General features: G+C 44.5%; 1 protein-coding gene across 1 annotated transcript in view; it reads left to right on the top strand.

Annotated features, from left to right (window-relative positions):
• The window catches only part of DENND4A (DENN domain containing 4A), a 2,763,357-nt gene that overhangs the window by 1,030,239 nt on the left and 1,712,803 nt on the right, over nucleotides 1-20,315 (top strand). The window contains exon 13 of the mRNA XM_044077857.1: nucleotides 5,155-5,299. Within this exon, the coding sequence (XP_043933792.1) occupies nucleotides 5,155-5,299 (145 nt within the window). The remainder of the gene's footprint in view (nucleotides 1-5,154; nucleotides 5,300-20,315) is intronic.

Genomic DNA, 20,315 nt, shown 5'->3' with positions numbered 1-20,315 from the left:
TCGATCCTTCCTTTCCTATAGGATGGCGATTGGATGTGCTCTATAGATCTCAAAGATGCGTACTACCATATCAAGATGGCCAGAGCGTCCAGAGATCACCTGCGCTTCTGGCTGGGAGCCAGTCACTTCCAGTTTCGTGCTCTGCCCTTTGGCCTCACCTCAGCCCCCAGGGTGTTCACCAAATGCATGGCAGTAGTAGCGTCTCACTTGAGACAAATGGGATTCCGAGTGTTTCCTTACCTAGACGACTGGCTCCTGTCCGCCACCACCGAGTATCGTCTTGTGCAAGCCAGGGATTACACCATCAACCTTTGCTCCTTTCTGGGCATAACAGTCAATTTTGGAAAATCTGTCTTATCACCCTCACAGCGTATCTCATTTATAGGGGCAGAGTTAGACACTTCCCTGGCTCAAATCAGTCTCCCCCCACTAAGAGTATCAGCCCTCAGAAATCAAATTCTATCCTTCTTCAGAGCAGAAGAGTCCCTGCACAGCAAATCTTGAGAGTGCTAGGAATGATGGCAGCCGCTCTTATCGTAGTCCCCCTAGGCAGGATGCATATGAGGCTTCTTCAATGGATGCTATTCGCTCAGTGGTCTTACCGACAGCTTCCACTATCTCATGAGATCTTAATTACTAACTCCTGCAAATGGGATCTCCTATGGTGGATGCACAGTCAGGACCTAACAGGCCAACCGTTTGTGTTGCCTAGTCCTATAGCTACTTTAACCACGGATGCTTCCCTGATAGGGTGGGGGGGACTTTTTCAGGGAAGAACAGTCCAAGCTCAATGGTCCAACTTGGAGTACAACCTGCACATCAATGTCCTAGAGCTGAGGGCAGTGTTTCTAGCATTGCAACACTTTCACAAGTCCTTACCTCTGGGAATAGTGACAGTTCAGACAGACAACATGTCAGTAGTCTGGTACATAAACAAACAGGGAGGAACCAGGTCTTATCCATTGTGCAGAGAGGCCCTCAGGATTTGGCAATGGGCTGTGTCTACCGGACGCTTTCTGATAGCAACGCACATCCCGGGGACATCCAACGTCATTGCGGACAGGTTTAGCAGAGCCATCCTGTTGCCCCACGAGTGGTCCCTCAAATCTCAAGTAGCGGAAAAGATTTTCCGCAGATGGGGCCAGCCTTGCTGCGACCTATTTGCATCCCCATTGAATGCCAAATGCAGAAGCTACTTTGCCCTACTTACCCCTCCGGGGGGTGCCCCCAGGGACACACTGGTACATGATTGGCCCCCGGGTCTCCTTTATGCTTTTCCCCCTGTCCCGCTAATTCCCAAATTCCTGCAGAAAGCCTAACGTCTGGAAAGGACAATAATTCTGATAGCCCCATTCTGGCCTCGACAAATCTGGTTCCCCTTTCTTCAAACTCATCAGGTGGAGGAACCGTGGATTCTGGACCCAGTGCCAGATCTGTTGACGCACTCGTCGGGAGTTCCTCACACATCTCTCAAGTCTCTCAAACTGACAGCTTGGCTGCTCCGCTTCCCATCTTAGCCAGGTCAGATTTACTGTCCCCTGCAGTACAACACATAATTGTATCTTCCCACAAGCCATCCACAAGGAAGCTGTACAACAGCAAATGGAAACGTTTTGCGTACTGGGCCTCGCAGCAGGGTATAGATCAGTCAGGGGCTCCAGTACACAAGATATTAGAATTTCTTTTGACACTTTTTCATGAAGGAGCATCGACTTCCACGATAAGGGTACAACTTGCGGCTATATCTAATTTTCATGTTGGTCAGGGAGATAGCTCTCATGTTCCACAGACTTTGCAAAGCCTTTATGAAAGGTACCTTTCACCTCCGTCCCCCCTTTCGTAATCCAGTTGCCCCATGGAATCTTAACCTCATGTTGCCCCCATTCGAACCAGCCGCCACAACCCTTCTTAAATTTTTGTCATGGAAGACACTTTTTCTGGTTGCCATCACTTCCGCCTGGAGGGTTTCAGAGTTGCAAGCGTTGTCTGTCCGGCCCCCATATATGATTTTTCATCCAGATAGGGTAACATTGCGCACCAATCCATCCTTCCTTCCAAAGATTTGTTCGGTCCAGAATATTAATCAATCGATTGAACTACCCACCTTCTTCAAAAATCACTCCAATAAGTTGGAATACATGCTGCACAAATTGGACGTCCACAGGCAGCTGAGATTTTACTTAGGACGAAGGAATACAGAAAGTCAGATCAACTATTTGTATCATATGCTGACCAAAGGAAGGGAAAGGCGGTAACAAAAGTTACTTTATCCAAATGGCTCTCAGACTGTATAAATTTTGTATATTCAGAATCAAAGCAACAACTCCCCTTTAACCCCAAGGCTCATTCTACGAGGGCGATTGCTACTTCTTTAGCCCATGCCGCTCGCTTGCCATTAGATACCATTTGTGCGGCGGCAACTTGGGCGAAACCACATACATTTATCGCTCACTGCAAATTAGATAAAAACTCCAGAGACAGGACGACATTTGGTTCCACTGTTCTCAGGAATGTTCTCCCGTGAGCCACCCAGGGTAAAGGAGCTAGGGACGCTACCCGTGTGTAAGAACAAACGGCGAGATCGAACAATTCACATAAAGAAGTTATGTTCTTACCATAACGTTCCATGTGAATTGTTCATCTCGCCTTTGTTCTTACATTCCCGCCCTCCATCCCCCGTCCTGCGTTCTGGAAGAACGGGTACAACTACATTCGAGTTCAGTCTTCTCTAGATATTGTTATTCTTGAGCTTCCTAGTGTACATCAGGGATGGCATCTTTTCTCTTCTATTGATGACAGAGTATCAGACAGTGTGGTTGTGTTTTTTCTATGCGCTTAGGGCGCAGTAACTAGTGGGATTCTTCTGGTGTTAGCAAACTAGATCTGAGGGTTAGCACAGGAGGATCATGGGATAGAACTGTGCCTCGAGCTTTCTCGAAGATGCAGAGCTGGTGATGTGGCCGACTCGGAGCCAAGGATCGGCTCAGAACCCGTGTGTAAGAACAAAGGCGAGATGAACAATTCACATGGAACGTTATGGTAAGAACATAACTTCTTTTTTCTTAACATGGAAGGCAGTTTTGTTTATTGCATTGACTTTTGCAGTAAGAGTATCTGAGTTGCATGCTCTGTTGGTGGGTCAGCCTTATCTCATTTTCCACAAAGATCATTTATGTCTAAAAGTAGTATTGGAATTTACTTTGAGCCAAGCTATCGAGCTCTCTGTCTTCTTTCCAGAACTTAAAAATGAGGTAGAAAGGATCTCCATATTCTGGATGTCCACAGGCAGTTTAGATATTATCTTGACAGAACTAAAACTTTGAGGAACTTTGATCAGTTACTCATTGTTTTGTGAAGGTAAGAAAAAAGGACAACCTGTGTCAAATCAGGTTATTTTCAAATGGTTGTATTATGCTATTACATTTTTGCCATATAGCCACAACAGCAAAGCGATTCCAGGCAGTGTTGAGGCTCACTCTTCCAGGACCTTGGCTTTAGCTGTGGTTTTTTGGAAATGGTTGGATTATAGAAGTGACATTTTGGTATCTGTATTTACCCTTTCAAAGCACTACAGACATAGATTCATTGTCAAGGTCTAGGACAGGCTTTTTCTTCAGGGGTTCCTGGACGCTCACTTTTCCTCCTCCCAGCCTTTCTAAGCTGTGGTAGTCTACCCATGTAGCTTAGGCTACTGCAGCAGTGATTAGTATGAAGAGTGCAGTACAGTTGTATAAGTAAACTTACCATAACAATAGTTGCTTGAATGATCACTTCTGCATCCCTCTATTTTTGTATGTTTTTTATGCCAAGGCATGCTCATTATTTTTTATTTGCTTTACATTGTCCTTCTTAGGGCATTAATTTCTCTCTCTGTTTGCATGAAAGCTCTGAAGTGCACCCAAACCTGATTTTTAGTCGCTGTTATGGGTAGAAGGCATTCCAATTTAGCATTATCTTTCTGCACTTGAACTAAATTACATCTAAAAAACTTTGAATTCATCTGATGTGGATGATCAAACCTCTGCACCTTCCATATTCAACTGTATTCTATCTTGGTGTTCCATGCGGCCTGCAGCAGGACTTGTAGCTCTATACAAGACTATTTTTATTTCACTTTGGAGTTTTTTCCTTACCTGCCTATGTCACTTAATGCTTGCACAGCATATCCAATTGAAAAGAGAATATCAGCTTTTTTACAGGAATTAAGTGCTTATTTTATTTTCTGTGATGGAGGGTGACCAGGGAGACTTAGTAACTTTTGAGTGCTGTACCAGAAGTCTGAGTCACTGTTTTTTTTTCCATTTTCTTTTCTCTGTGGCTGTGCATCTGTGGAATTGGTATAAATAAGTCAGGGTTTCTGGGATAAAACCTTACTCCTAGGAGATGGTGTGGTATCTTGTGGTTTTGCAGAAAAATGCTTTTTTGTTTTTCCTTTCATCCAGGTGAAACTACAAGTGGTTTATTGGATTCATGTCAACTAACCAACAGTAAACTACATTTGGTGAGCATTAGACACTTTTTTTTTTGCAGGGAGGCAAGCCCCCATATACTCTCCCCTTATGGAGGAACACCCCATACCTGGACTTGTATATACAAACACCAAGGTAGTACATCTGTGGAGGAAAAATCCAATCTCCGCAATGGTGGTTTTGGTGAATTGTATTTGTTTTATTTATTAAAAAAGAGTAATGGAATTCATATGCTTATAAATCTGTTACTTAAATATTATTATTGTTACTTTGAGTAGTATAATTATGCACATCTTTTGGGGGAAAAAATTATTTTTGAGTTTTTAATTCATTTTTGAAACAATGGCTACTTTTGTTACTTTTTTAATTTCTGCATGTTTTCCTGGAGCTTTTCTCCCTGGGCCTCTACTGAAAATGGACATGTATCCAGTTAGACTAGCCCGGTCAACAAATGTATGTTTAACCTTAGAGTACATAAAATGATATGTTTAAGATAGATTTATATTAATTAAATGGTATTGAAAGTATTGTCTTGTAGTGTTGAAGTCTGGATTACGTTTTGGGAAGCTAATCTAATCCCTTGACTGAATTTAATCTATTTTGATTCCAGGGAAAGAACACACATTTTGATATGTTGTTAGTCTGCTTTGTTACAGTAGCCTGACTTTGCTTTTTATTTATTTAGTGGTGGTAGCTTTACCTCATTACTCCAAAGCCTGGGACCTGAAAATGCAGTGACGTTGTTGGTGTTTGCAGTTACTGAACATAAAATACTTATTCATTCTCTGCGTCCTGCCCTACTCACCAGTGTAACCGAGGCTTTAGTCTCAGTAAGTATTTGTATCTATTGTTAAAGTCTCAGTAAGTATTTGTATCTATTGTTAAATGTCTTCCATACATAATTGCAACAGTAGTGAGTTTAATGTTTTTATGATGATGGATCTTGCCTTGTGGATGGAATAATTATCTAACAGTCTGCATCATTAATTCTTAGGAGATGATCCTGTGCTAAAGATACTAGGATGTTGGAGGAGAAAAACATTTGGTAGACTGCCAGTCATTCCTGTTGAGCACTTTGCTTTCAAACCAGCACATAGGCTATATGTTAGCCTATAATATTGTTGGAGAAAAACTTTTGCTTTACTGACAATTCATGTTGAGCACAATGCATTTACACTAGTACCTTGGCTGTATAGCAGCCTGTAGTATTTGGAGCTTTTTTGTTTTCACACACTGCCATTGTACCTGTTGTGTAGTGTCAGCTGATCAAGCGTTGGTGGCACAAAGTTCCTGGATTTATTTATGCATCAGTTCAAACTGTAATGTAACAGTCAATAATAATATTCTTGTTTCACCACTTTTTTTCCTGTAGTCTGGTCAGGTTTTCTAAGCCTGAGAGGACTAGTGATGGTGCCAGATTTGTGAAGGTGTGTATTTAGGTGGCACAAGACTCAAATATAAATTCACTGTTGTCATACATTCCCTTCAGTTCTTCTTGCCTTCTAAGTATCTTTGATCCCTCAGTATCTGTGTTTTTCAAGTGCACATTGACCTTTTGCTCACCCATATTTTGTGCTTTTCAGTAGATCTTCTTGCAAATAAAATCATTTTTCTGGACTTCATTTGAAGTAAGATTTGCCGATTTGCTTCTTCCCTAAATTTGCAGATATTCATATTGATCTCTGCTGCAGTAGCCTAAAGTATATGGGTAATATCCTACTTGGGAAATAACAGCAAGACCTCTTCCAAAGCTTCAAGGCACCTTCCACTAGCCTAAACCATTAGTCAACACAAGTGCTTGAAGTATAGAAGGTGTATAGTCAGTACATCAGTACAGTACAGTAGTAGGAACTTCGACACAATTTACATATTATTCCCCAAGGTACAGTAACTGGGCTAGACTGTAAAGAAATTATATTTCAGATGAGCATGTGCATTTAATTGAAAGGGTCAACCCACATCTAATAATCTGATGTCAATCTTTATTTATTCCTTGACCTGTGGGTTCAGTTCTGAAATTGGAACCGACTCAGCCATTAAAACAGCCTGCAAGGACCAAAAACTCTCATGCTTTTTTCCATATCCATAATGCTCCTTTCTATTGTACCTCAGATCTTGTTTGCCGCACCAGTGTCAGACGAGTCGCCAAATTTGTCAAGCTAAGTACAAATATATTTTTAAAATTTTCTAGTTATCTAACTGTTATAGTCTCTTTCTCTTCATTAGTCTCTCATATTAGATTTAGGAACTCCCTACTGTACTTTTTCTCCTTTTGCTCCCTCTTCGCTACCTTAGTTAATAGACTTTCTTTCAACTTTCTCATTTTCTAGTTTAAAAAAAGAAATGTTCTGTAGTCCTATCTCGCCTTGATTCTTACACTTGGGGACCTGAGCCGAACCTCGGCTCCGACTCAGCCATACTGTAGCTCAAAAACGTCTGGTTGGCTCATGGCTAGGAGGTATCCCATCATGCATCACTAACATTCCCCAGATCTCGTTTGCCACACGTTCAGCTCAGATGTGATTCATCTTGGCCGTGGCTAAGTGATATTTTTCAATATTTTTTTTGACTTGTCATTGTTGGATAAAATAATCTTGTTTTGGTAGCTTAGTGTGTTTATTGCAGTCAGTGTCTATTTAGACTATTTGCTGCTTGTTTTTTCTTTGTGTACTTATTGTACATTGTTTGGCCGTTCTTCCAATGGCCCTTTTTTGTATCCTTGCATCGCTATCTCTTGTGCTGCTGTTTTTTTTTTTTTCTTTCCTCCTTGAGCTAGGCCCGTTTAAGTTAGAGGACCTAGTCCTCATTCTGTTGTTTGTCTCCTGTTGGGCTAGGCCCATTTAGGCCCATTTAAATTAGAGGACCTAGTCCTCTGTTCTGTTTTCTGTCTCTCCCTGGGCTAGGCCCATTTAAATTAGAGGACCTAGTCCTCGGTTTATTTCTTTCTCCTCTTAGGGCTAGGCCCGTTTAAATTAGAGGTCCTAGTCCTCCTTTTCTCTTTTTGTCTGTTTAATAGTTGTGTTTTGTATTTGTGGATATTGGTTTTTGCATTATGTCAAAAGACTAAGGATCATAAGCCTTCGGACTTCAAAATGTGTACTTAATGTGCCCAGATGATGTCCTTGACTGATGGGCACAATTTGTGTGTTTACTGTTTGGGAGCTATTCACCTCCAAGAGTCTTGCCTATTTTGTCATGCTTTCACTTCTTGCGCTCTTCAGGAGGGGAAGAACAAACTTATATTGAAAGGACTTTTAAAACATTCCTTTGAGGAGGAAATGGCATCTTCATCATCCAGCTCTAAATCTCCTTTCTCCTCCAAGAAAGACAGACCAAAAACTATGAAAAGGCAGTCTTCCACCCATTCTGTTTCTGTTAGCCTAGTGAATTCATCAGTTTCTGCTCCAGGAACTTAGTAGCCGATAACTGACACTACATCTCGGAGCCAGTCATCTGAACTCCGACCGGTTACCCTGACTCTTAGGTCGTCTGTATTCCGGTGATCTAGATCCCCCACGCTGTCTTCCAGGTCCTCTAGGAGCCTTTCTGATGAGGACGTTAACAGAGTGGTGCATAGACTGCTTCAGACTTTGGTGCTAGCAAATTTGCTTTTAGCTCCGTCCCAGTCGGCTCCGGAGCCTAGTGCCCCCACACCCGATCGATATTCCTCCTCTGAGCTTCTCTGAGCCTTCAGAGCCAGAGTTGTCTGTGCCTCCATTTGTGGATAGGTCGGTTCCAGCTACCTCAGTTGGTCTCGCAGTTCCAATATCCGCTCCGACCCTTTTGGTGCCGTCTGTGGGGTCTAGGGTCCTCAGCTCTCCAGTTGGGCCCAAGGGGGACACTTCAAATCGAACTTCGGTTCCGAGCTTACCTCTCAGTCCTTCAGCACTGGTGAGCTTGGACCCCACATCTGACTCAGAGCTCATCTCCCCGGTACAGAGGGCTGCCTCTGCATCTTTGGAGCGGAGGGCATCCTCGGAGCCAGGAGGATCGGCCTTCGAGGTGATGAAGAGTGTGCTGTCCAGTTCTTCAGCTTCATCCAGAGGTAACAACACTCTTCCCCCTAAGGCGCCAACTTTAGTGTCCACTCCCTCTCTCTCTCGCTCCCAACACAGCAGTGACCCACAGCCTCAGGATACCTCCATGAGTGGTCCCCAGTCTTCCGGGGTCACCCCAGAGTACCTGTCTCAGGAACCACCTAGGAAGAAAACTTGTAAGAGGAAACATGTTGACTCCCCTGATGAGTCTCTTGCATCAGACACTGACCTCGAGGAGTCAGAAGGGTCCCCCAAGTCATCTGATGATATCTCTGCAGATATCCTTGAGATCCTGAAACAGAAAGGCAGCTGGCCCAACACATCCCCTTCTGATGAGGAGTCCATGTACCTGAAGGCTTTCGGGTTTCAACCCTTCGCCTCTTGGGTGTCTTTTCCTTTCGACAAGCTACTGGATTTAGTGAGTCGAAAGGTGTGGGAATCTCCTGATTCTGCGGAACAGGTTCCTAGAAGACCAAATAAATTTTTGTCAGCACCCCAGACAGGGACTTTTTTACTAAGGGTGTTCCAGTAGATATAATGGTGGTGACAGCAGCCACCAAAAAGTAACTTGCCGAAACTTCCTCCACTGCCCATCCACCGACCAAGGAGTCTAGAACAATGGATAGGTATGGGAAGAATGTCTTTTCTTCAGCGGCTTTTACACTTCAATCGCTTAACTACCTGTCCCATGTCACAAGGCTCCAGAGAGATCTCCTAAAAGAGCTGGGAGATACTCTACAGGATAACGTATCTGATGCGGTATCTCAGAAGGTCAGTGCACAGATGTTTATGCTAAATTCTGTTGTGAACTCCTCAATGAGGCTGATTTCGTATGCAGCGGATGGAGCGAGTAGGGCAGCGGGTTCAGGAGTCTCTCTCAGAAGACACTCCTGGATGCATTTGTGTAACTTTGCGGAGGCCTTTAAGTCTACGTTTACCAACGCCCCCTTTGACGGATCCTCATTATTCGGAACCAATGTAAAGGACACACTTGCCAGGTGCCAGCAGGAAGGAAAAACCCTGTCTGCCGTGGGAGTCCGTTTTTCCGTCCCTTTTAGACCCTATCCCAAAGGGTAGAAGGGCGGCAAAATATGGTTCAAAAAATCGCAGAGGTTTTTTCAGAGTGCACAAGGTGATTCCTTCTCCGGAGGCAGAGGAGGAGGAAATAATGGTAGATGCCACCCTAGAGGTAGAGGAGGCCCGCAGAACCAGGGAGACCATGATTCCTTTCGTGGTCGTCCCTATCAGTGCTCCTGAAAGGATGCCCGACTGTGCGTCTCTGGAGCCAGTCGAGGGTCTTATTTCTTTATACCCAGAAGCCTGGCACGACATCACTCAAGACAAGTGGATGTTAAAGATAATTACCAGAGGTTATCATATTCCCTTCTGTACTCCATCCCCTCAGACAAGGAGAATCCTAGATGTACCACCCAATCATAGGGATTCAGCAACTCTAGAAATCCAAAAGTTGCTTGTGAAGAGAGTCATCCAACCCATCCCCGCAGACCAAGTAGGATTAGGGACTTACTCCAGATTCTTTTTGGTGCCAAAAAGAGCAGGGGGACATGAGACCCATTTTGGATCTCAGCTAATTGAACGAATCTGTACAGAAGTCCAAGTTCCGAATGGTCATCTTACAGTCTATACTCCCGTTGTTAGGGAAAGACATTTGGATGTGCTCCATAGACTTCCAAGATGCTTACTAGCACATCAAAATGGACAGGGCATTGAGGAGTCACTTACGCTTCTAGCTAGGAGCCAGTCATTATCAGTTCCGCGCCCTGACCTTTGGTCACACCACAGCCCCCAGGGTGTTCAAATGTATAGCAGTGGTTACGGCTCACTTGAGAAGTCAGGGATTCCAAGTGTTTCCATATCTGGACGACTGGATCCTGACTGCCACCACCAGGTATCTACTGTTTCAGGCCAGGGACGCTACCATTTCAACTTGCCTGCAGTTTGGAATTACAGTAAATTGGCAAAAATCTGCATTGTCACCCTCTCAGCATGTGAATTTTATTGGCGCTGAAATAAACACCGTCTCAATGAGGGCCTATCTTCCCGTAGAAAGAATTCAGTGTCTAAGGGAACAAGTCTTGAGCTTACTTCCTCTAAGAAAAGTCAAAGCAAAGGTGGTGCTCAAGCTATTAGGGACCATGGCTTCCACAATAACACTAGTTCCATTAGCCAGACTGCACATGAGGGTCCTGCAGTGGTTACTTTTTGCCCAGTGGTCACTGCAGTACCTACCTCTGTCTCACCCCATTCTGATAAATTTGTGCAAACAGGATCTTCGTTGGTGGACCCAGACCATTAATCTAAACACCGGCAGACCATTTGTCCCCCCTCCCCCCAGTTGCCACTGTGACCATGGATGCCTCCCAGATTGGGGGGGGGGGGGGCATTAGGGAGAACAGTCCAAGGCACATGGCAAGATCACGAGGCTCATTTGCATATCAACGTCTTGGAGATGAGAGCAGTGCTTCTAGCGTTGCAAGCACTTCACAGCTTTTTCCCTCTAGGGATGATTGTAGTCCACTCGGACAACATATCGGTGGTAAGGTACCTAAACAAACAAGGAAGAACCTAATCTTACCCCCTCTGCAGAGAAGCCCTTTGAGTATGGGAGTGGGCAGTGTCTTCCCAGCGCTTTCTTATAGCAACACACATCCCGGGGAAAATCAAACATCATAGCTGACAGGCTCAGCAGGACTATTCTGATGCCTCACGAGTGGTCTCTGAACACACACACATTGCAGTACAATTTTTTGCAAATGGGGCCAGCCTTGCTGCGATCTCTTTGCCACCCCTCTCAATTCAAAATGCAGCAGCTACTTTACCCTGATTCCCCCGGAAGGGGAAGCACCAAGAGATGCACTCGTTCCCGATTGGCCCTCGGGACTTCTCTCTGCTTTCCCTCCCTTCCCCCTCATATCGAAGGTAGTTCAGAAAGCAATATCCTCAGGAAGCAGAATGGCCGTAATTGCTCCTTACTGGCCTCGATAGATTTGGCTCCCCTTCCTCAGAACTCATCTAAAGGACGAACCGTGGACTCTGGATCCAGTGCCAAATTTACTGACACACATGTCAGGGGCATTCCATCCCTCTCCTCCACACCCTCTACTTGACAGCTTGGCTGTTCCAATTCCATTCCTAGTCAGGCTTCATGACTTTTCTCCCGAGGTTGTACACATCCTGTCATCTTTTCACAAACCTTCTACCAGGAAAATTTATACCAGTAAATGGAAGAGAGTCTCCTTTTGGGCCCATGAGAAAAACCTTGATTCTTACACAGCTCCCATTTCTGCCATTTTAGATTTCCTCTCGCAGTTATTCAACCAAGTTTCAGCAGCGGCAACTGTTAAAGTCCAGTTGGCAGCCATTTCCACCTTTCATGTTGCTAACTGACCTAATCTTATGGCTCATAGGCTTTGTAGAGCCTTCCTCAAAGGGACCACTTTGCTAAGACCCCCAGTCGTGGATCCCGTGGCTCCATGGGATTTAAACTTTGTTCTCCATAAACTTACGTCAAGTCCTTTCGAAACTTCAGCAACATGTGACCTCATGTTTTTAACTTGGAAAACTATATTTTTAGTGGCTATCACTACTGCAAGAAGGGTCTCTGAACTGCAAGCTCTTTCCATTAAGCCCCCTTATTTGGTGTTTCATAAAAATAGGGTCTCTGCGGACAAACCCTTCCTTTATTCCTAAGGTTTCTTCTCAAGCCAATATTAATCAGTCTGTTGAATTGCCTGTGTTCTTCCCTAATTTTTCTAACAAGGCAGAGTACAAATTCCACCAATTGGATGTGCATAGACAGTTGTGTTTTATCTGGACAGAACTAAAGATTTCAGAAGGTCAGATCAGTTGTTTGTCTCCTTTTCAGACTCTAGGAGGGGCCTTCCAGTTTCTAAAGTCACACTATCTCACTGGATTTCCAGTTGTATTTCATTTGTCTATTCCTTCTGTGGTAAAGATCTTCCTTTCAAGGTGAAAGCTCATTCTACCAGGTCTGTGTCTACCTCTGTATCTTTTCAGGCTAAAATCCCAATAGACAACATTTGTGCTGCAGCAACATGGGTTTCACCTCACACATTCATTATTCACTACAAATTGGATATGGCTTCTAGGAACAGGTCTTCCTTTGGTTCCACAGTATTCAGGAGCATTTTCCAATGAGCCACTCAAGATGATGGTGCCAGGGACGCTGTCCCAAGTGTAAGAATGAAGGCAAGATAGTACTACAGAACATAAAGAAGTGTACTTACCATAACGTTTGATGTTTGTAGTCCATCTCGCCCTTCATTCTTACGAACCCTCCCTCCAGCCCCCTCCTTGAGGACCTGGGGGTAAAGTGCCTACTGTTTTTTTTTTTTTTGTTAAGTCTTTTTGATTTGGTTTGTTGTTTGTCTCTGTATTTTTCTCCTTGCAGCAAACAATATCTGGGGAATGTTAGTGATGCATGATGGGATACCTCCTAGCCATGAGCCAACCAGAGGTTTTTGATCTACAGTATGGCCGAGTGGTCCCCAAGTGTAAGAGTGAAGGGCGAGATGGACTACAAACATCGAACATTATGGTAAGTACATAACTTCTTTTTTTTTCGTGTGTGTGTGTGTGTGTATATATATATATATATATATTACTGTTTGTATTCTTTGTGTACCATTGTCGGTAGCATTTCTCTATACACTTTTCTCTGTATAGATACCTTTCTACCCTCGAGTATTCTTGGCCTACTGTTGCTGGTAGCACTTAATTTCCCTCTATCTTAATTTCCAGTTGTCTTTTTGTGTGCTGCTTTTCTTTTTTCTATAGATATGGCTGATAATGGCATTAAAAATGCCATAAGTGCGAGTGGAAAATGCCTAATTCAGATGGTCATTCACTATGTCTTTATTGCTTAGGTTCGTTACATCTACAGGAAGACTGCTCAATATGCCATGGATTCAGTCATTGAGACTTAGTTGAATGAAATAATAAGTTAATGTTAAAAGACATGCTTAAATCTTCTTTTGAGGGGGCCTTATCTGGTTCCAAAAGTAAGACAGACCCTTTTTCCTCCTCTTTTTCAAAAACTGAAAAACATAAGAGGGAAAAGTCACTCGGTGAGGTCTTCCCCTTCAGCACCGGTGACTAAGAAATCTAAAATAGAGGTTTTAAAATGCCTATGGATCTGAAAGCCCTGGCTCTCAGTCCCTTTGCATCTTTGACTCAAGAGGAGCCATTAAAAAAATAGGGCAAGACCTTGGAACTGCCAGCCTCGGTTCCATCTACTATATCTTTACAGCCACCTATGGTTCCAACAATAATTCTTGAAGAACCAGAGTTGGTGCTTCCTAAAATGCACTATTCTCCATTTATAGATCCCTGTGCAGGACAGTTGCCAAGTCCCTTTTTGGAGAGACCTAAATCTCTGTCCACCCAGTCAGTCTGCTCCAAGAAGAGCTTATCAGCTAGGGCTAGTGGATCAGTTTCTCACAGCAAGAGGATTGCCTCCTATTTCCTCTGTTCTGACTACCTCTAGTTCTGGAACTACTTTCTCCATGACTCCACCAAATCTTTCTCCTCTAATCCCTTTTGTGGTTTTGGAGACCCAGGCTCTGATCCTTCCGGCACCTACTGTTTCAGCTCCGGCCAGATCTTTTTCTCCGATGCTGACTACTACTCTGAGCTCTCTGGTCCTGTCAGAACCAGTGGGCTCCTGGGGTAAGGGTTCCACTGTTGATTCCGTGGTGTTGACTCCAGTTTTTTTGAAGCCGTCGGCTTCGGCATTGGGGCAGTCTCCTCAGAGTGGGGAGTGCCCTCAGTTCCGAGATGGTCATTCTCAGTTCCGGGCTCTCTTCCCTCTTCATGAGGACCTGCCTTCCAGGCAGTGGAGAGGGATTTGTCCTCAGTGAGCACCCAGTCTGCCCCAAATCGGAGTTAATCCCTGACCATTCCACTCGATCTGACTCTTAACCATCCTCTGCATCAGGACAGCAAGGGCCGAAACTGCAGGAAACACCTGTCCAGGTCTTATCCTCTTCTAACGCTTCTTTAGGTTCTTCCACTGAAGAAGTTCCTCACAAGTGAAAGTGCAAAAGGAAGCATTTATATTACACAGACGAATCCGTCACTGAAGATACTGACTACGATGAAGAGGAGGGTTCCCCTAGGTCACCCCCTGAAGATGTCTTCTTTGGAGACATCCTTGAGATCCTTAAACATAGGGGTGGCTGGAAGTCCTAACATCCTTCCCCAGAGAAGTCCGTATACTTGCAAGCTTTCGGCTCTCGCCCATCTACTACTTGGATAACTCCTCCAGCTGATGATCTTATCAAGCTGATCATGCAGCGGGTGTGGAAGGCTCTTGATTCCATAGAGCCAATCCGTAAGAAGCCACATAAAATTATTTCAGCTCCTGAAGATTTTCATTTCTGGGTTAAAGGGTTAGCAATAGATGCCTTGGTGGTTGCAGCAGCCACAAAAAGAGAACTGTCTGAGGAGAGTTCCACTATCTATCCTCCCAATCGAGAGTCTTGGGCGATGGATAGGTTCGGGAAGCAGGTATACACTTCATTGAGCTTTACACTATTGTCATTTAACATTATGGCACATTTCACTAGATTCCAAAGGGATCTGATTAAGGAGTTATCAAATACCCTTGTAGGAGCCATATCTGAAGAAGTCCAAGAAAAGTTTGCTTCTCAGTTGGCCATTCTCAAGTCCATATCCAACTCGTCCATGAGGCTCATGGTGCATGCAGTCGAAGGGACAACCAGAGCAGCGGGTTCCGGCATAGCCATAAGGAAACATGCCTGGATGCACTTAGGCAAATTTGCAGAGCCATTTAAATCTTCATTCATCAATGTGCCTTTTGGCAGATCTTCTCTTTTTGACCCAAAAGTTCGAGAGACCTTGTCTTGTTGTGAGAAAGATTTGGAAGACGCTCTCTGCTGTGGGTGTGTGTTTTTCTACTTCTCAACGGTCCTTCTGTAGGAAGCAGAGGAGAGGGAAAATGTGGTTCTGAAAATCCCAAGGGCCTTTCCAGGACACACGTGGTAGCAGCTCCCCCCAGGGGCGGGGGATTTTAATGGAAGATGCTGTCCATGTGGCAGAGGTGGCCCACAAAATCAGGTTTCCGGCGATTCTTTCTTGGCCAAACTCTACCAGCACTCTTGAAAGGAGCCCCAATTGCTTGCCTGTGGAAGCAGTCAGGGGACGTTTATTCTTACATCAAACAAGCCTGACTAGAAATAACTACAGGTGTTTGAGTGCAAAGGATTGTTACTAGAGGATACACCATTCCCTTTCAAACCCTTCTCAAAAAATTAAAAAGGATCACAGATGTTCCACCCAGTCAGAGGGAAGCCAGCAGCTTGAGAAATTGAAAAACTGGTAGAAAAAATTCATCCAATGCATCCCCTCAAACCAGAAAGAATCTGGAATTTACTCAAGGTTCTTTTTAGTGCCAAAGAAGACAGGGGACTGGAGACCAATTTTGGATCTCAGTGTTTTGAGCAAATATGTTCAACAAAGTTCTGGATGGTCACAGTTCAGTCCATCCTTCCCTTTTTTGGAAAGGATGATTGGATGTGCTCAGTAGACCTTCAGGATGTGTATCACCACATCAAGATGGACAAGTGCTCCAGGAGATTTCTCCGCTTCCGGCTGGGAGCCAGTCGCTATCAGTTCAGAGCCCCGCCCTTTGGTCTCACTGCAGCCCCCAGGGTTTTCACCAAATGCATGGCAGTGGTAGTGTCTCACTTGAGACTACACGGACAGAGTGTTTCCTTATTTATACGATTGGCTCATTACTGCTCCCACCAGGCATCTCTTAGACGAATCAAGGGACTGTGTCTTTCAGACTTGTGCCTACCTCATAAACACAATAAACCACGTGAAATCTCATCTGATACCACTGCAGAATTTGGAATTTATAGGGGCAGATCTGAATACAAGCACTAGCATAGCTTCCCTTTCCTTTCCCCGTTTAGAAAAGATCAGATTCCAAGTCAGGAGAGTCATCATCAGCAAGACAGTAGCCGCTTGTATGGGTACTGCAAGCTTTAGGCTCTGTGACAGCAACCAGTACCTTGGTACCTATAACAAGATTCCACATGAGGATTCTACAATGGCTTCTGACATCCCAGTGGTCCATTCTTCAGCCAATGTCGCCTCATATTTTAGTGACCAACTGTTGCAAAAGGGATCTTCTCTGATGGATTCACTCTGGATATTCTAGCAGGAAGGCCTTTCATACAGCCTCAGCCTCAGGCCATAGTGACCACGGATGCCTCCCAGTTTGGGTGGGGGGGTCATTATTTGGGCAAGACAGTCCAAGGCACTTGGTCACTTACAGAGGCCAGCTTGCATATCAGTGTCCTTGAGATGAGGGCAGTGCTGTTAACGTTGCAGGCCTTTCAAGCTGTCCTTCCTCCAAGTACGGTTGCGATCCAGACATGTCAGTCTGGTACATCAACAGACAGGGGGGATCCAAGTCTTGTCCCATTTGTCGAGAAGCACTCAGAGTTTGGGAGTGGGTGATCTCTTCTAAACCACTCTCTAATAGCAACACATATCCCGGAGACTTCCAGTGTGATAGCGGACAAACTGAGCAGATACATCCTCATGCCTCACAGATGGTCTCTCAACCCGAAAGTGGCACAAATGATTTTTCGCTGCTGGGACAAGCCTTGCTGTGACCTCTTTACATCGCCCCTAAACAGCCAGTGCAGCAGTTACTTTGCCCTGGCCCCCCTCCGGGGGGGATTCCCAAAGAGATGTTCTCCTTCACAAATGGCCGTCAGGACTTCTGTATGCCTTTTCCCCAGATACTGTTAATCCCTCAATTTCTGAACAAAGCAACCAGGTTGAAGAGCAGAATTATCCTTATTGCCCTTTTCTGGCCTCGACATATATGGTTCCCCTTCCTCTGGCCTCACCTGATTCATCAACCATGGACTCTAGACCCAGCTCCAGATGATCTATCCCATCCAGAGGGATTAGTTCACATGGACCTTCAGAACCTAAAGCTCACAGAGTGACTTCTCCACTTACATTGATTTGCAGGCATAACATTATGTAAGATTATTTTGGCCTTGCACAAACCCTCCACTAGAAAACTTTATTGTAGCAAATGGCAAGAAATTCTCATTTTGGGCTCATAATATTCACATAGACCCTTTCTCAGCCCCTATCTCAAAAGTTTGAGTTTTTGACCTTAATTTTTGAACAAGTAGCTTCTGCCTGTAGCATCAGGATTCAATTAGTGGCTATTTCAAACTTTCACAGTGGGTTACAGGGCACCTCATTAATGTCTCATAAACTTTGCAAGGCTTTTTTGAAAGGAACCTTGATGCTGAAGCCTCCTTGAAAAGATTCATATGTTCCATGGGATCTCAATTTGCTTCTGCAAATTTTGTTCATCAGTCCTTGATTATACCCCCGATGTTTGTGTTTCACTGTTGCAGTCATTACACTTGGGTTATCCTGCTGGCAGGCTATCCACAGTCGGCCTGAATTCCAAAGTCCTGGTCCGGCGTCGGTTGCTGCCGCCTCTTCCCTGACGTCAGTTCGCCAGGGGTATAAAAGATGCAGCCGATGCCATTTTCTTCAGTCTTTCTTGCCGCGCGGTGCCCGAAGCAAAAGCAGTTCGCAAGTGCCGGTTGGCCGACTCCTGAGATTTTCAAAATTGAATTTCAGATCCAAAGTCTTCAATAAAGCTAAGTACCTCGTTGGGGAAACTTTTTTCTTGCTCCAGACCGATGTCAGAAAAAGTTAACAACTGTATTTCTTGTGGGAAGCAAATACCTCATAAGGATTTTCATTCTTACTGTATTCCTTGCCTAGGCCCTGACCACGACATTGCTAGTTGTCGGTTTTGTGCTAGATTTAACCAATGCACGATTAAGCATTGGTATGATTTTGCTTTTCATTATTTTGGCAGAAGGTATAACTATATAATGCCGTTGGAACAGCCGACGACCGGAATTCATAAAAAATGCAAGGATAAAGAAAAGGACAAACATCCGAGGTCCAAAACCGACGACGAAGCCTCTTCTAGGCCAGTCGCCGGTTCACCGGTGCTCAATAAGGTGTTTTCGCAGCCCTTGACTCCTGCTACCTCAGAACCACAGGCCGCCTCCGACTCCCACGTGGAGACAACTAGGCCTCTGGATACTCAAGGTATTGGCCCTTCGGAATTTAATCCCTCAGATGGGTCCGGAGCCGCTGAGCAGGCATCGGCTTCTGAGGGTGTCTTCAGACCTACACAACTTTATATAAAGCCTACTTCAGCATCCAAGACAAAGTCTAAAACAGTTTTAAAGACAAGGAAACAAGTACAGCATTCTCCAGGACAGACTTCTACGCCTAAGAAACAGATGCTCAAAATGGCCGAAGACCTAATTACTTTGATCAGGGGTTCCCATCCCCCTCCTGATAAGAGGTTTCCATTTCCTCTGATTCCTCTTCAGAACAGGGATATTCTATTCCTCCCTATGCAGATTCTGATGCTGAAGATTCTATTCCTTCAGCTTCTCCTCCTGAGGACTACTCATTTGGGGAAACCCTGCATACCATGAGGGAGCATTTCCACTGGGAGAGCCAAGATTATTCCGATTCTAAGAAAAGGCTTAAAGACTTTCTTTTACTTCCTCAACACAGACCTCTTGCAATTCTCCCTGTTCTAGACATAGTAGATGATGTATTTTCAGAGTCCGGCCTGTCTCCAGACTCTTTACCTCCTGCTCCTGTTAAGCCGGACAGATACTACAGGGTTCCAGACTCCCATAAATTTCTTTATAAAAACCCTGCTGCTGACCCAGAAACTATCTCACAGGGTCCCAAAGGGGTCAAGGCTGCTACTGCTAAAAACCCTGTCCCCTCGGATAGAGTTTCTAGGGCTCTGGACAGATGGGGGAAAAAAGTTTACACTTCTGCTACCTTGGCTGTAAGGGCTTTAAATTGTCAATTTCATATGCTCAAATATCAGCAATACTTAATGTCTTTGTTAAAACAAAAAATGTTGACAAATTCTGAATGTTCTGAGAACAAAGATTTGCAGGATTTATTACATGCAGCTGAACAAGTGGGAAAACATACTTTGCAATGTGGCTATGATTCACTGGAAGCCTCGTGCAGGGCCACTGTTACAGGTTCTGTTATTAGAAGGCATGCTTGGTTAAAGGAACAGAATCTGCCTGATTATGTTAAAGCAAAATTATTGGATGCTCCATTACAGCACGATACTTTGTTTGGTGTTAAGGCAGAAGAGGTGTTGAAGAAAATGGAGGATAAAGCTAAATCTATGCAGACAGTAAAGGATTTCTTACAGGTACAGCCACCCAGATTTAGCAGGAACTGGCCCTTTCCAATGTCAGACAGACCACAAAGAGGCAGATTCAGACGCCCTAGAGGCAGGCAACAGCCCCAGGGCTCATACAGGCCCAAACAATGGGGTGCTTCTACCTCCAAAAGCGGAAAAGACAAATCACAGCCTTATAGATAACAGTCCCAATGACTTCCCTCTGCCAATGCCAAGCACTTATTTTTTGGCAGCACCCTTAGGGGGGAAGCTAGCACTTTTTTCACAAAACTGGCACAAGATCACCCAGGACAAATGGGTCTTAAATATAGTCTCTCAGGGCTACAGGTTCCACTTTCACACCCTTCCAAAGGCAAAAGGTATGCCAGACCTGCCACACACTCAATGGGCAGAGGCACAAAAACAAGTTTCATCTCTCATGGACATGGGGGCTATTCAGCTAGTGCCACAACAAGAGCAGGGACAAGGATTTTACTCAAGACTTTTCTTAGTACCAAG

Source organism: Protopterus annectens, chromosome 7.part0 (genome assembly GCF_019279795.1).
Source record: "Protopterus annectens isolate FY-2018-M chromosome 7.part0, PAN1.0, whole genome shotgun sequence".
NCBI classification, from domain to species: domain Eukaryota; kingdom Metazoa; phylum Chordata; order Ceratodontiformes; family Protopteridae; genus Protopterus; species Protopterus annectens.
This window is presented reverse-complemented; position numbering and strand designations above follow the sequence as displayed.